The 17,251-nt window shown below is 41.5% G+C and overlaps 1 protein-coding gene across 26 annotated transcripts in view; it reads left to right on the forward strand.

The window, feature by feature from the left end:
- The window catches only part of BNC2 (basonuclin 2), a 455,833-nt gene that overhangs the window by 427,407 nt on the left and 11,175 nt on the right, over positions 1 to 17,251 (forward strand). For 16 of the 26 annotated variants that reach the window (XM_003480511.4, XM_005660090.3, XM_021063364.1 and 13 more), the window contains 2 exons: positions 191 to 2,160; positions 2,639 to 2,704. In XM_003480511.4, the coding sequence (XP_003480559.2) occupies positions 191 to 2,160; positions 2,639 to 2,704 (2,036 nt within the window). Of the gene's footprint in view, positions 1 to 190; positions 2,161 to 2,638; positions 2,705 to 16,971; positions 17,006 to 17,251 lie in introns of all 26 variants that reach the window. The other 10 variants (XM_021063323.1, XM_021063358.1, XM_021063314.1 and 7 more) reach the window with 5 other exon arrangements.

Consider the following 17,251-nt stretch of genomic DNA (forward strand, 5'->3'; position numbering starts at 1 on the left):
CGACGTTTGCATGGCAGAAAAGTTTGCTTTGGGGATGGACTCTTACTAATAGTGTTCTTCGCATGTTGTTTTCTCCCCTCACTCTCGGTGTTTCATGAGCGGACAGAGCCCCTTCAGTTACATTGAATAATTATGCACAATCAATAAGTTTTTGTGTTTGTCTTTGTTGTTTCTTTGATGCGGCCTCTAGGATGCTGCCGGCAAGGTGCTGGACCGCTGGGCCATCATGTCTCGAGAAGAGGAAATCATCACCCTTCAGCAGTTTCTTCGGTTTGGAGAAACCAAATCCATCGTGGAACTGATGGCAATTCAGGAGAAAGAAGGGCAGGCCGTAGCTGTACCATCTTCAAAGACAGACTCAGACATCAGGACTTTCATTGAGAGCAATAATCGCACCAGGAGTCCCAGCCTCCTTGCTCACCTGGAGAACAGCAATCCTTCCAGCATTCATCACTTTGAAAACATCCCCAACAGCCTGGCGTTTCTGCTGCCATTCCAGTACATAAACCCAGTCTCAGCCCCCCTGCTAGGATTGCCTCCAAACGGGCTGCTCCTAGAGCAACCAGGCCTGAGGCTGCGGGAACCCAGCCTTTCAACCCAGAATGAATATAACGAAAGCAGTGAGTCTGAAGTTTCTCCCACGCCCTACAAAAATGATCAGCCGCCCAATAGAAACGCCCTGACCAGCATTACTAATGTGGAGCCCAAAACCGAGCCAGCCTGCGTGTCCCCCATTCAGAACTCCGCTCCCGTCAGTGATCTGACCAAAACTGAACACCCGAAAAGCTCATTCCGGATCCACCGGATGAGAAGGATGGGCTCAGCCTCTAGGAAGGGGAGAGTGTTCTGTAACGCATGTGGGAAGACCTTCTATGACAAAGGTACTCTCAAAATCCATTACAACGCTGTTCACCTGAAGATCAAACATCGGTGCACCATCGAAGGTTGCAACATGGTCTTTAGCTCCCTCCGCAGCCGGAACCGCCACAGCGCGAACCCGAACCCCCGCCTTCACATGCCTATGCTAAGGAATAACCGAGACAAGGATTTAATTCGGGCCACGTCAGGGGCTGCCACTCCCGTCATAGCAAGTACAAAGTCAAATCTCACACTCACAAGCCCCGGGCGGCCCCCAATGGGTTTTACCACTCCCCCACTAGACCCTGTCTTACAGAATCCTCTCCCTAGCCAGCTGGTGTTTTCTGGGCTAAAGACTGTCCAACCCGTTCCTCCGTTTTATAGAAGTTTACTCACTCCGGGGGAAATGGTGAGTCCTCCAACCTCCCTCCCGACCAGCCCCATCATCCCCACCAGTGGTACCATCGAGCAGCACCCCCCGCCTCCCTCTGAGCCAGCAGCGCCAGTGGTGATGATGGCCACGCACGAGCCCAGCACTGACCTGGCGCCCAAGAAGAAGCCCAGGAAGTCCAGCATGCCTGTGAAGATCGAGAAGGAAATCATCGATACTGCCGATGAGTTTGACGATGAAGATGATGACCCCAACGATGGTGGCGCTGTGGTCAACGACGTGAGCCATGACAATCACTGCCACTCCCAAGAGGAGATGAGTCCAGGCATGTCTGTGAAGGACTTTTCTAAGCATAGCAGGAGCCGGTGCATTTCAAGGACTGAAATAAGAAGGGCCGACAGCATGACTTCTGAGGACCAAGAAGTCGAGCGGGACTATGAGAACGAGTCTGAGTCTTCGGAGCCCAAACTAGGTGAGGAGTCCATGGAAGGGGATGAGCACATGCACGGCGAAGTGAGCGAAAAGGTTCTGATGAACAGCGAGAGGCCCGACGAGAACCACAGCGAGCCCTCTCACCAGGACGTCATCAAAGTGAAGGAAGAGTTTACAGATCCCACTTACGACATGTTTTACATGAGCCAGTACGGACTGTACAACGGCGGGGGTGCCAGCATGGCAGCCCTGCATGAGAGCTTTGCCTCCTCTCTGAATTATGGCAGCCCTCAGAAGTTCTCCCCAGAAGGTGACCTGTGTTCTAGCCCAGACCCCAAAATCTGTTACGTGTGCAAGAAGAGTTTCAAAAGCTCCTACAGCGTGAAGCTTCACTACAGGAACGTTCACTTAAAAGAGATGCATGTCTGCACGGTGGCTGGCTGCAATGCCGCCTTCCCCTCTCGCCGAAGCAGAGACAGGTCAGTAAATCTCCATTGGCTGCTCCTGCTGGGGGTGGAGGGTGCCAGTCATGGTGGAATTCCAACAGTGAAAAAAAGAAAAGAAAAAGATCCAACTTAGATGTTGTTGGTGCACTGTAAGGATTGTCCATGGGGACCACGTGATCCCCAAGCTGCCATGCTCGGGAAGGATTGTTGCAGTCTGTGCTTGTTATGATTAAGCATGCAGAATCATTTGCCATCTTACCCAGTAATGCACGCCATTTTTCTCTGTGCTCTGTGTGTGTGTGCGCGCGCGCGTGCGTGTGTGTGTGTGTGTGTGTGTGTGTGTTTCCATGCATCTAGGTGTGAAAAAGTTCACTGTAGACACAGTTCCCTGCTTCCCTGTGAACCTCCACTTAGAAGCCGCAGTTTCTGTTATATATATTTCTGCTTTGCCTTGTGGCTTTTTAATTCAATCACTATATTATCTTCATACACACATATTTATCCAATATAGAAACAGAAATGTACGGATGGAAAGAACCATAGGTCCAGGACATCGAGACAGCCTGCATCTCCGTAGGTATAACCAGAAATGTTGTTATCATTGTGACATGAGTATTTAGTGTGTCCCTGAGTTCTTTGAGAGTCATGAAAATATTGGAAGAAAATGGGACCCACGGAATGGTTGATGTGGGGAAGCGGTGCGGTGACACAGGTTACTTGTACTTGACAATGTCTTTGAGCACATCTCTAAAATATAGTCTGTCATGGGAGTTGTGCACAGAAGGGGAGGCATGCATATGCTTGGAGCATCAGTTAGAATATATATGTCCTGCCTTCGAATGACATCACACCTTAGCAATGTAGCTGCAGCTCTGAAACAGTTGGGCTTAAACAGAAGCAGCTGGTCCTAAACCTGCGATGTTCTTTTTCAGTCTTAAAGAAAATGTAATATAAATGGAATGTGTCAAGGTAGTCAGTGGTGGGGGTAATAACCCAGTGGTCCTAACCTTGTAAAGATAAACTTGTGAGCAGATTGTTTACATGATATACCAACCCAGCGAGAGTCACATGGTTAGTTCATCCCCTTCTGTGGGATGTGGTTTTTGGATTTACACTGTCTTTTAAAAATATTTTTGGAGGAAATTGTGTTACATGGTAAAAATCAATATATGTAGAAGAAACAAAATTACCTAGGAATTTTCCCAATAGCCACCACCAAAATTCTAGTGTTTGTGAGGTCTTTGACAAAGTAACATATGATAGAAGTACACTGAAAAGTAGTGACCTTTCTCTAGAACGCTGTTTTTTCTTCATACTTAAAAGTTCAATCTTGTAACAAAAAAGTTAAATATATTTAACTGAAATACAAGGGACCCAATGCATGAAAAGCAAAACCTCAGAGGAAAAAGTAAGGGGCTTTCTTTATACAACGCTCAAAACATGCTTTGAAGAGAACTCCCATCTTCTTAAAAATTTCCCTCTACTCTTCTCCATTTACCTTGTTCTGTAAAAATGTTTTATGGTCACAAGAGTTTTTTTAGTTCCAAGTTATCATTGAGAGTCCTAGAATATGGCAGATAAGATAGCTACACTTTGAGTAATAAAATATAATACTATAACCAAGCCCTCCCCCAAGGTTGTAATATTCATTCTTTTACATTTGAAATAGTGCACTTGTGATAATGAGGTTAATGCATTGGCTTTTTTTTAACAAAAATAAAAGACTCATGAAAACCTGCATAAAATATTTATGGAAATGGAGTGTTTGAAGACAGGCCAAAATTTAAGCTTATTTGCATGAATTCCTATCACAGTTTTAGTTGGTTTGCTGAAAATACTGCAAGTCATAAGACTGCAATAAATGGCTCTGGGACCAAAGGCCATAACACCCAAAGCTTGGTGCTTTCATTTATGTCTATGTCAAGCCACTAGAAAACTCAAGCACTTGTGTTTTTATGTCCTAATGTTTAAGGAAGTACTATGGACAGGGTGGTTTGTCTGAGGAAAAACATTTATTGATAGCAGGAGAATATTTCAGTCTCTAATTTTATTCTAAGGATTAGGAGTTTTGTGGGCGATCAGCCATGTAGAAGTTTAGACCAATGCCTTGGATAACAAGGATGTAGGATATTCTAGATAGAAAGATTAATACAGATATTCGGGAGGGTGCAAATCTCAGAAGATAGGTGATCACATTGCATATGGGTGAAATGGCACATCACGCCTAATCTTTGTAATTCTCGAGTTTTGTCACACACGCTAAAAAAGCAAGTTAAAAAAAAATACTGAGAGTATTTTACGATACAGGAAAGTCCTTTGATTCTCCTTTGATATTTTGCTTTTCAAGAATACTCAAATCTTTTGACTTCAGGTTAAAAACTTAGCAAAAAGCTCTTGATATTTTGCCTTTTTTTTTAGGAGAGGGTACATCCTTGTTGAGTCTGTGACTTGAGTTAGTACATGATGTGAGTGTAGCTACCACCAAATAACCAAAAACAATGATGCCACTAGGGTAGCCCCTTCTTCTGCATCTCAGGAAACATATTGCTACTGTCATTGTACTCCTGTTTCAGCCTTTTATTGTCATTTCATCAACTAATGTCAGCCTGTCATTTAATCTCCTTACTCACAAAGCTTCTTGCCTCTACATCTCTGAGGTACCCCTTAGATTCATCTTCCCCTTTCTCTTCACTTTTACTGTGTCAGTCACAAGAACCCCAGGAATTTTGTGTCCCCGCTTTTTTCCTCTTCAGTTCACTCTGAAGCTAGGATATGTTTTCTTACCTTTCTCTGAGCCAACATACCTTCCCAAACAGAAACCCTCCTTTGCCTTTAATCCTGCTGTCCTCAGCCCATTTCTCTCCTCTCCCCAGAGTCTCCACGGTTCATCCATCCTGGACTCCACTGTGTCTTTCTTGTGCAGACAAGGCATTAGAGGGCATTTTGAGATGGGGCTGCGTGTACAGGGCTGCAGGTTTCGGGGATGCCTGTGATGAAACTACCAGAATAACCCTCTTTCTTCTGTTGAAAGCATTCTTCCTGTCGGGGGCCGGGGGAGGCGGCACTTAGAATACCCTCTAGGAGTGAGGCACAGGTCCTCTTGGTCCATCTTCCAAGGTGCTTATACACAAAGGAGTTTCGGTTTTGGTCTCAAGTAGGCAGTTATTACGATGGAAGTAGAAAGCCATTAAATGCTATGTTCTAGATTTGCCAGTTAGTTAGCTGAGACTTCCAGGTCTTTGCTTATAGTCTTTCTAGGTTTTTGTTTTTGTTTTTGTTTTTTTTTTTTTGTCTTTTGTTGTTGTTGCTATTTCTTGGGCCGCTCCCTCGGCATATGGAGGTTCCCAGGCTAGAGGTTGAATCAGAGCTGTAGCCACCGGCCTACGCCAGAGCCACAGCAACGCGGGATCCGAGCCGCGTCTGCAACCTACACCACAGCTCACGGCAACACCGGATCGTTAACCCACTGAGCAAGGGCAGGGACCGAACCCGCAATCTCATGGTTCCTAGTCGGATTCGTTAACCACTGCGCCACGACGGGAACTCCCTTTCTAGGTTTTATAATGAGATTAGGGTAAAGGCTTTTTGCAAAGCAAGAATGTTCTTTGTCTAAAGTCACAAAAAGGGAGATGAGAGAGAAAGGGTGGGGCACGAGCAGGGTTGGTGAGGGCTGAGGGTTCTGAGCACAGGGTCAGGTGTCCTTTTCTGTGCAGTCGTGAATGAGTGTGAGTTTAATAAATCTGAAAGCAAAGAGGACTGTTCCACGCTAATGACAAAGGGCAAACTAATACACACAAACTCCAGTTCATCTGGTCACAAGGTGGCTGTTAGAATAATTTTTATTGAGTTATAGAAGTAAAATATCAATTATTTTCCCTGAACTGTAGAACTGTAAGGTGATGGGGCTGAAGTATTTAAGGATGTGCTGATAACAGTGCAGAGTGTTACACCTGACAATCTCTAAATACCCTTCTTTCTCGTTTGTGCTTTGATTTTTCTGTGAAGATGGTGTTCTGTCAGGGAACAGGACGGCTGACCCTCAGGGAGGGGGGGGTTTGTTTGTCTGTTTTTTGGTTTTTAGGGCCATGCTCACAGCTTATGGAAGCTGCCAGGCTAGGGGTCACATCAGAGCTACAGCTGCCGGCCTACACAACAGCCACAGCAACACCTGATGTGAGCCACGTCTGTGACCTACACCACAGCTCACGGCATTGCCCACTGAGCACGGCCAGGGATCGAACCCGCACACTCACGGATACTAATGAGATTCATTCCCACTGAGCCACGATGGGAACTCCCTGCCCCTCAGTATTTAAGTATACTAATGAAAATATTCCCTGGGCAGAAGGAATTCTAACTGGTCTAGAATCTACAGTTTTCATAAAGGACATCTTCTCCACGGCAGTGTCACAGAATTAGCTGAGCCTGGCTTATTGGTCATTTCTCCTCCTCTGTCTTGAATTTTCATCTGCAGGAAGGCCGAGTGGCCATGGATCACCTGTATGTAATTGAAGCCCACTTAGAAATTTCATTTGGGTTTTTTTTTTTTTTCCCCAGAAAAAGAAAAACCCTTCTGTCCCTTTTCCCCAAAATTCCTTGTCATTTGCTAATATGTTAAAAATCTCTTTATATCTGTTTTAGTGGTTGGCAGTTTTAAAACTCCCTCAACTATAATGAAGACTTGTACACAGCAACTAGATAGTCTGCAGAGAAAGAAACATTTATCTCTTTACTTTGCACCTTACTTGAGTTTTACCGTCTTTGTTCCTCTCTTCCTCTGAGAATAGTGGCCACTAATACCAAAGTTAGTCTTAAATTTTATCAAATAGGTAAGCGTATATGTCTGATCTTCGAACAAAATAATATTTGCTTAGGGTGACTTATAAATAAATAGGAGGCAACCATTGGGGCCAAGTGTGAACCTTCTCTTTGATTGCTAGTTAAATCCGTCCAGATTTAAACATGTAAACTTCTTGATTGGTATGGAGTAAGACATCTGTATTTGGTTTATTAAAACCTGCTGATGTTTCCAGAACTAAATTCGTTTCTCTATAGGCCTCTGGGTAGCTGTAGCTAAAAAGCAGAGATGTATCTTGCTTGTCTAGATTACCTGACTTCCAGCCCTATACAGGTGTGCAGGAATAAATTAACATGAGCTACCTCTGATGAGCCACCGCATACATTAACAACAGAGGTGAAGATGCGAAAAACATGCTACCTGCCTGCTGTTATCACCTTCTCAGCAGCGACATCCATTTTTTCCATCATTCTCCATGTTTGGAAACTTACAGAGAACTTTTCTAAAGAGAGATTTTCAATAAATACACAGGATTTCACCAGGCAATACCTCCAAGAAATGAGCCACTTAGCACCAATTTAAGATAACTATTAGTATATTTGCCCTAATATAATTAGCCGTCAAACACAGTATGTTAATCCTCTCCAAGTACAAGAAGAGAACATTGGAAGGCATCAGCCTTTTCATTTCCTATATTTGTGTTTCTCAAACTGCAGCTCTCCTTTTCTGAAATTCTTTTAAAAGGTGAAGTCGTGCAGGTCTTCTGACTTTTAAAGGAAGAGATTTTTTTTTTTCCTGGTTACTCTATTTGGTTTCACAATACAGCTAGCAGATCAATAGGTCTTTTGTACTTATCTCCATTACTTTCCATCAAAGGCAAACAAAATAAATCCCCCTTCTGAGTAATTGCCAGTTGTGCCCTCCTCAAGCGAAACTTTGGTAGTAAGATAAACTTCGGTGTCATTCCTGTCTCTGGGGTTCTTTTTATATACTAGGAGAGGAGCAATGAGCAAAACGGTCTCCTTGTATCATGGGGAGAGACTCTGTCAAGCCTAAAGTGAGCCTCAGATCTTCCTAATGACCTCCTGCTGGCCCAGCTGGATGTAAGACAAGCTCATTTAAGCCTCTGCTGACCTTTCACTCCTCCGATCCAAGTGCTCCACCAGTCACTTCCACCAAACTGCCTACCAAATAGACAACAAAGCTGGACGGCGGGCAAAGGACCTTCTTTTCATGATACAAAGAAATTTTTACAAATTTCTACTGATGGGAGTAATGTTAACTCTCTCAACGCTGCCTAAGTTCCAGCGCACAAATGTCATGCTTTTATATACCCTCTATCCCACCATCCCTCAAAAGGAAGAAGCTCCTGCTCGCCAGCGCTAACCTAAAAATTCTGGCAGAAATAGCGTTTAGAGCAGACGGCACATACTGAATGCACGGGCGGTATTTTTCATGATGGCACCACTTCAAAAGGGTCACCTTCCTGATTTATGTCACCCTAGGGTCCATCACCATCTCTCTGATCCTCAGATAGACCTTATCAGTATGAGGCTTTCTCATAATCATTCATTCCAAATAATCATTTTTGTAGGTAATCTCCTAAAAAAAAAAAAAAAATGGTAGGCCGTGTCTCACCTAGAAGCAGGTTATAAGACTTCACACCTATATTAGTATTTGCTTGCATCATTCGTGGGAAGATGGGTTCTCTCTGAGGTGAAAAGCTTCTACCAGCTCTTTTTCTGTAAGTGATCATTCTTCTGTTTTGCTAAGAAGAAGACAGACTTTTCTTTCTCTGTTGAAGTTTCATAGTGAAGGCTGGGCTAGAAAGCATTTCTTTTTCTCTCTTTTTTTTAAAGCCTTCTCAGAAATAATTTAATGTTTTTGCCCTAAGACTCCCACAAGCTTCAAATGAATGTGGCAGAATATGAAAGGAGTTTACACTTGCCAAAAAATTACAATGTCATAAAAAAGGGATTTATTAACTTTGATTCTTGAGAGCCAAGATATGTGTGTGTGTGTGTGTGTGTGAGAGAGAGAGAGAGAGAAGCAGGCCGAGAAAGAGAAGGAAAGAATACTTTTCAGGAAAGGATAATTTTTCTTCAGTTATTTAACATAAAAGTACACTTAAAAAAATAACCTAGATTTTATGTCCTAATGCAAGCTGCTTGAATTAAAACAGGAGTTGTAAATTCCTGGTAAAAAGCTGTTATGCCTGAAGTGTTCGTGATCTTAACTCTAGTACTTTATGGAGTTTATTACTTCTTTTATTAACTAGGGGGGAAAAATGTTACCCACTTCTAGTTTAATTCTTTTTCTTGCTTGCTGTAATTATTTTGACTTTACCTTAGGTGAAAAAAAGCCAAGTGTTTCTAACTGAACATATGTAAGTGATGCCTCTGTTTTACTGTTGTATGTATCAATCTGAATTATTACCAGCTATTCGAAAATTATGCTAACGTTCTAATCTAAACGCATCCACATAGTGTTACATGTGTGTTTATACATAAACACCCACATAAATAAAAATATCAAAAGACATATCCTCCTTCATTGCCAGGATAGACATCTTCATCTTGGAAAGTAATGCCTGAAGTTACTTTATCACATGAATGGGAAATAAGGTTTTTTTCAGTCAAAGGAGACACATTTGGGCAGTGAGAACAGCAGTCCTTCAGTAGGAAGCCTCTGGGGTCTGATGGCCAGCTGAGGGGAGCCGATCTAACTCCGCTGCCTTTTTAGTCCGCTCTGTCACTGAGGGGGCACTGGTGGGTCAGTGCGCTCACTAGTAATTGTGTTTTACAGACTTCTAAAGCAATTGGCTCAGTCAGTCCCAATTCAATAAAAGTGGAGAGCAAGAGAGAGAGCACTTTTGTTCTATTTTTTACTTGAAATTATTTCATTCAGCAGTCTGTCTTTTTTATTACCAGGACTTGACATTAGCACTCCAAGCTATATTAGCATCCATTTCAGCAGTTCAGTAATGGTATTAAAAAAACACTTAACTTCAACGGTGAATGGTTGTATGACAGTACCATAAAAAATCCACATTAAAAAAAAAAAAAAACTTACGTATTTGTCCCAGCAAATTATTTTTCACTTGTTTAACCACTTCAAAGCTATGTTCTCGTGATGGGCATTCAGGAGAACCTTCTTGTTCTCAGAAGCAAGCAGTCAGTGTTGCTCTGTTGATTAGGGACTTGGGGAAAGAGGAAAGGGAAGTCCAGTGGGGAGAGGGTAGGTAAAGATGCTGTTTACCCCGTAGTTAGATTACCTTCCATTCATCAGCAGAGATGGAATTGGCAACCTCAGAGCACCCAAGGTGAAATTCTTGGATCCTCAAGCATGGCTGGGATTTGATTTTGAACCCAGCACTCTCCAAACTTGGGAGCAGAGCCTAACTACTTTGGCACTGCAGCGTGCTCATAAATGACTACATTAGGTTCTAAATTTTGATTAAACATTCAGTAATTAATCAATGGTAGACACGAAGCAGTTGGCAAGGTCCAGAGCTGCAAAGTGTTTAAGACATAAAGCATTACGAAGTAATTAGAATATGCTCCTTCAAGAGAAGGATTGCCTTCAATAAAGAGGTAAATGATAGCATCCTGCTTATTGTGGACGTAGGCAGCCAGAGCAATATGATAAACTGCTGGAGATACACATATCAGTAATCATCCACATTATTAGTGCCATTAATCATAATTCCAAAAATATGACAGCAGCAGCCAACTTTTTGACCAATTTTGCTTCTGCCTGTTGGCCATTATAACTTCGCTAATAGACTGCAGAGCTCCTGTGCGTGGCAGTTTGCATTGAGAATGGAAGGTTAATTATATTTGTGCCGCGGATTTCTTCTCTCCTTGGAAAAGGCTTAGCACTTTGACAATCCCAGGAGCTCACTGTTGTTAAACCAGTAAAAGTACTTTATTGAAATTTTCTTTGTTGGTCAGGAACGGGGAGATGTTTCAAATGAGGTAGACGCGCCAAGCTGGGAGAGCCGCTAATGTTTCTCGCGCCAAAGTGATCCTTGGGCAACAAGATAAACTCAGTGGTTTCCTGAGATCACTTTACTCTCTCATTTCTCTTCTGCAGACAGGTAGAAAGTTAACTATCTGGTGATACACCAGGAAAATCCCACAAGATTCATAGTGGCCTCCATGTGTATATATAAGACTAAGAAGTTGGGGAAAGGGGTTCATGATGTTGGGAGAAATAAGCACATCTTGAATAAAAAATCCAGCTTCTGTGGCTAGGTGAATGAAAAGAGAATTAAAAAAAACAAAAAAACAAAAAAAACACCTCTGAATGTTTCTAAGCTTTGCAGTAGCATAGCTACATTGCTGGTTGGTTAACTGAAGTCTTCATGTTTCAGCAGGTAGTTTTGACATCATTTAACCAAAGACATAAATTAGATTTTGTGACTTCTTATTGGTCATGTATCTTAAGTAGTTTCATTTTCACTATAAAATTCTAGATAAGACCAAATTACACTTATTTCCTGCGAATTCTGTCCCCTTTCTTCGGGAACTCACACATCCCTCAGGTTGTCTTTTTAAAAGATCATAAATTGTTTTAATGATGTAATACCTTCTTGTATATTTAGTCTTGGGAAGTAGTTCCCTTGGAAAACATCTCAGAAAGAAATGATATTCTATGTTGTACACATTAGAAAAGAAAGCTTATTTTTAAATCGGAGGGAAAGAATGTGAAAATCAAGAGAAAAATACATGCTTACTACTTTGGAAATATGTCTTCTAAACTCTTTACATACAACTATTAAACAAGGGAAGCAAGGCCTGAGGGTTAATTCATCAAGGGTAAATAGAAACCTCAAAGTTAGAGCTCAGGTTTATGGAAGTCCTTAAAAGATGCCAGGAGTCATGGCTTCGCTTTTTCTTACCCAACAGTAGTAGTAAAGTGCGCACCATATGAGCTGCCTGATTGAGAAATTTTCCAAACGCCGTGAAAAATAATCCTATTCACAGGGTAACACGCATCTCACATTACAGCGCAACAGGTATCTATTGAATAATCAGCACCCTGGAGAAGCCTCGATGTGTCAGATACTACTCAGAAGTAAAATGCTCAGGGAACAGTGTGGAGTATCAATTCTGCACTTAACCTGAGCTTCCAGCATACACATTTTCCATCTACCAATCTGCTTTCCCAAATGCCATTACTCCATGCACATTTTTATGCATTCCACAGCAATGACAAATTGTTTTGTAACTGTAGTGCCAGATTTAGTATGCGAGAGACACGTTCGCCTCTGCCAACAGACCAATAATTCTCACTAACATCTTCAGAGTTACAACATTTATAAAGTTGCAAAGTGGAGTAAACAAACCATCTGTTTGGCTTTTCCATATATGTCATGCTTTCTTATTAGCATATTACGATTCATTTAGTAAACAAATTTGGTGATTTCGTTCACGTCAAAGTTAGGTCGGAAGCCTGAAGATGATTAACATTCCTGGGACAGGCACATTAATACTTTGCTTCCTCGGCAAACTTAAATGGCTTCTCAGGAGAATCACCCCTTGTTGACAAGATGAGACTGTCAATTTTGTTTGCCTGCCACATTAGAGGCCGTAAGGGGATGGCAGGCTCTGAGAGAGGGGAGTCATGTAGGCAGCATAATTCACTGTGAATTGAGAAAAGAAGTCTAATTCTGATAAATGGTCGACCCCAATACATCCTACCTGTTATTACAACAGACGTGCCGTATCTGTGCAGTAAATTAGCTAAACCCCTAAAGAGTTTGGCGGGAGCTTATCTTCAAGTGAATAATTTGAATGTAGAGGGAACTGTCTGCGTGACCAGTATGGATGATTTGTTTTATATTGAAAGGGATTGAAGTGACTGAATTTCATACTTTTAATTTACAAGCATTTGCCCAGCTTTTGCTTCTTGCATCTATTATGTATGTCTGTACGTTTTGGAGTTTTCTGAGCATTTTTCACTAGGATTTTACATTGAATTTCCTAAGCTAGGGATGGTTTTCAGATCTTTCAGAGAAAATCTTTAAATAATAGGTTATAGAGCAACTGCTGGTTTTCTAGAAATGTATACCATCAAAATGTCATGTACTTCACAGGGCTTTAAGCATCCTGCAATTTACAAACAATAATACAGATATTTTTGAGGAGTTAAGGACAACAGATAGCATCACAGAAGAAAACTAATGAGAAGCAGAAGTTGTAATTTTTCATTTCTGTGGGTCTGGGTAGCAGATTTACATTTCTAATCAGGACTATTGACTCATTATCCCACAGTACACTCGAACCTGGCAGCTAGATTTTCCCAGATTAGATATAAATTTATTTCTTTATCCTCATATATGTACATGCATACACACACACACACATACTATATATATATATAATCAGTGTATATATAATATATGGTGTGTGTATATGTATGTACATATATAGTATTTGCTGTGTATACATCATCATGATCATTCTGGACAATATAAGCGTGTGTGTGTGTGTTTAGTGGCAGAGGTGAACAGGAAAAAATAAAGGCGAAAACTGATCCAAAATGGAGCCTCAATTCCATTTTACATGATTATGTAATTATTATGTAATTAATTATTATTATGATTATGTAATTAATTATGAAGTATTTTATTTCAGTTTTCAGCTGAAAACTAATTAAGGATTAAGAGTTAGATCGGACTTCTCTTGTAACCTATAGCATGATTCACTATTCAGTTTTGACAGCCACATTTTGATTTTCTTTTTTTTTTTTTTTTTTTTTTGTCTTTTTGCTATTTCTTGGGCCGCTCGCGCGGCATATGGAGGTTCCCAGGCTAGGGGTCCAATCGAAGCTGTAGCCACCGGCCTACGCCAGAGCCACAGCAATGCGGGATCCAAGCTGTGTCTGCAACCTACACCACAGCTCACAGCAACGCCGGATCGTTAACCCACTGAGCAAGGGCAGGGACCGAACCCGCAACTTTATGGTTCCTAGTCGGATTCGTTAACCACTGCGCCACGACGGGAACTCCCCCACATTTTGATTTTCTAATTTGGTCCTGAGACACTTTTTAAAAAGTACGTTCCTTGTACGTCAAAACCAAAGTTAAAACACTTTCTTTTCAATGTGCTTAATTTTTATTCTTATGGTTAAACATTGCATTAAGTTGAACCGGGCATTTGAACAAGCTTGGAAAGAGAAACATGAGGAAAGAAAAGTACAAGACAGGACTGACTTTTCTCGAAAGGGCACTTGCATTTACTTGATTGTGTTGGATGGATTTGGTGTCTTCTGTGACTGCATGGTAAAGTTTTGTTTTCTTTTTTTTTTTTTTTTTTTTTTAACTGAGACATAATTGACATAAGTTTTCATTAAAGAAACCAAAACAACTGGTAGTCCACTTTAGTCCAATTAGAATACTTCCACTAGGCATTTCAAAGATTTTGTTACTTAACATGAGCTTCATCACTTTTTGCTTTTAAGGGTGGTCTTAGTTTTCAAGCACCTTTTGGTAAACTCACTGTATGGAACAGTAGGACAGAGTGCAGAAGGTCAGAGGAAACATTTGTGATTCCAAGCATAGCCCAGGTTATAGGACTGTGTCATGCTCTAATTATATAGCATTATCTTGAACTACAGTGAGGTATAATAGGGTCTGAATTATCCACTGCTCTATTATTTATGTCTTTAATTCAGTTACCTGCTTCCAGTTTTCAGATCTTTGTTTTCCCTTCTACAGTGTATTTTGGGGAAATGTTCTTTAAGACTCTGTATATTGTTGATTGAAATCAAATAAATGTACTTTTAATTATGTCCTGTGTGCAAAGCATTCTACTTGAGCTGCAGGAGACTGGGGTTGAATAAGATATAGTTTGTATTCTTCATGAAAGTGACCACCTTGGAAGTAAATTTTGGCCTCCCCTCTTGACAAGATCCCAGTAAGGTCAGATCCTTACCCCTTCTGACCTCTCACCTTCTCTCTCCATCTCTTTTTTTCTTTTTTTTTTTTCTGTAAGAGGAAGCTGCCACCTCATCTTGGTATTTCCTACCTCATCAAAGTAAGGAACAACAGCTTTTGAACTGTTCACATTCTTACAAAATATACTAAGTTCTAATACAGTCTACATTTTTGCCCATGACTATTTCTTCCTCTTCCCTGGAGATAGATATTGAGAACCCTAGGTTTATTTTCCAGAAAAACTCTGAAGAACTCAAAACTGGTTCCTTCCCTGAGTCCTCCTTCAGCTTGCTGCCGACAGCTGCCTCTTGCTTATTCCTCTGGGTCCTTGCCTCGCCAGCACTCCCTGGTCTTCCTCCCATTTTAGCATCCTCTTCTCTGTCCATCCGAGAGTCCATTGGCATGACTTGCTTCTGTGTCTCTTCCACATTTTCCTTTCTTTTTACCTCTATGGTTTTGCTGGAGGGAACTTGTAAGTTGCTCTTAACCCTGCCCTTTGTCTTTCCTCCTATGGACACTGGTCTATGACAGTTCCTGGTTTGGACTGTCTGAGTCCAGGTCTTCGTTACCATCAAGTGCTACCATTTGTTTGTTCTTTTCTATGGAGGCTAAACTTAACCTCTTGAGGTAGAGGATGAGGACTCTCTAAAGGAATTGTCTTCTCTCCCTCCTCTTGCTTTGCCTTTCCACCCCAGTGGTACTGGGAGTTTGTTAGGACATCCCCAAGCCCACCATCATGAAAGAGAACTGGTAGGCTTTCCACAGCACATCCTTCCCATCCCCACCTCAAGTATTTTGCATATGGCATTTAGGCAGATTATTAAACAAAAATGAAATAGATGAAGAAGTGAGCATAAAAGAATCAATTCTCTTGAACTGTGGTTGCATAATGGAAATCGACTACCACGAATGAACCCGTGTACTGAAGTTATGAACAGCAGAACTAATGCACTGCCATGAGTTCATCTTTATTATTGCATTACACCTGAATCAATTGATAAAGTAGCTTTTTTTTCCTTAAAGCAAGGGATGGCACTTAATTGAATAAAAGTCAATGTAATTATATTAGCAGAGGCCAGCAGTACTGCTGACAGCGGAAAAGGGACACTGTTGAATAGAGTGCCAGAGCTGGTCTACACATTTCTGCACATCGTTTGGTTGACAGATATTGAGGGCTGGTACATCATCTAATTAGATTACAGATCTCTATTGCTGTAAGTGAGAAATGAAGAGAAACATCTCTTCCTGGTAACACAGCAGTGGAGATGTGTGATTTCACAAGTCATCTTAGGAAAGAGGTGTCCATCTGGGGGATCATTGTGTCCTTTTGTCAATGTTAATTTATTCTTCCTTATTCAATGTGTCTTGATGTGACTGCTGTGTGTCTGGCTGCTGTTTTCTCAGCAGTGAATCTAGGAAGTGGTAACTACAGATGTGTGAGAAGCAACAGAGTTCTAGATTAAAGTCATCACAAAATGTGCGCTTGTGAAATTACGAGGGGGGAGAGTGTTAATAAACAGGGGTAGGATGTTACAAGCTGCTTATGGTTGGCAGATTGTTTTAGCGACAGAGTAATAGTACAGAGTGTAACCCCGTTTCCACATTCTTGTGATAACTCTGGTGGTGTCATACCCACATGTCAGGGGAAGGACTTTACAGTAGGCATTTGCTGCACTCTGCTTAGCAACCTGCACTTGGAGTCATCTGCCATCTGACACCAAGGAGACGGGGAGCGACTGTGTCAGAGCAGGGACCATGGGGACCACTTCTTTTGATCATTCACATATCCACACACTGCATGCATCTGTGTAGAACTCATTTATGGATGATGATGATGTGAATTTGGTTTATCCTAATTTGATTTATGATTTTTGGATGATGCGGCTGATCTGAAAATCATCAAGACAGCATATGAGATGATCGCTTGTGACAGAAAATGATTTTGTGATCAGAACATTTTAAATCCCTATTTTATTGTTTAAGTTTTTTAAAAAAAAAAAAACAACAGATGTCTAGAATGTGAATTTGTTTTCTCTCTCTCTCTCCTTCTCTCTCTTTTTCTCTCTCTGTCTCTCATTCTTGCTTTCTTTTGTGATCGATTTAGCAAAAGATTAGAAAGCTGATCTTATTATCACAAGGTAAGCTCAGCCTTCCTAAGTGCAGTGTGGAGGGGGCTGCCGCCCCTCTGCCCCTCTAAGCCCGGAGTGCTATATATATTGTCTTGTGTGGAAAGGTGGAGAAGTGCTTCCCACCTTTCTTGTCTCTGAGGCACATACCTCTCAACCATCTCTAAGAAATATGAGCCATGCTTGTCACCAAGTGGAGTGACTCATTTTGATCATCCATAGTTTTTAATTAGAATCAGGAGGTCTGCTGAACTTTAC

Source organism: Sus scrofa, chromosome 1, assembly GCF_000003025.6.
Source record: "Sus scrofa isolate TJ Tabasco breed Duroc chromosome 1, Sscrofa11.1, whole genome shotgun sequence".
Classification (NCBI taxonomy): Eukaryota; Metazoa; Chordata; class Mammalia; order Artiodactyla; family Suidae; genus Sus; species Sus scrofa.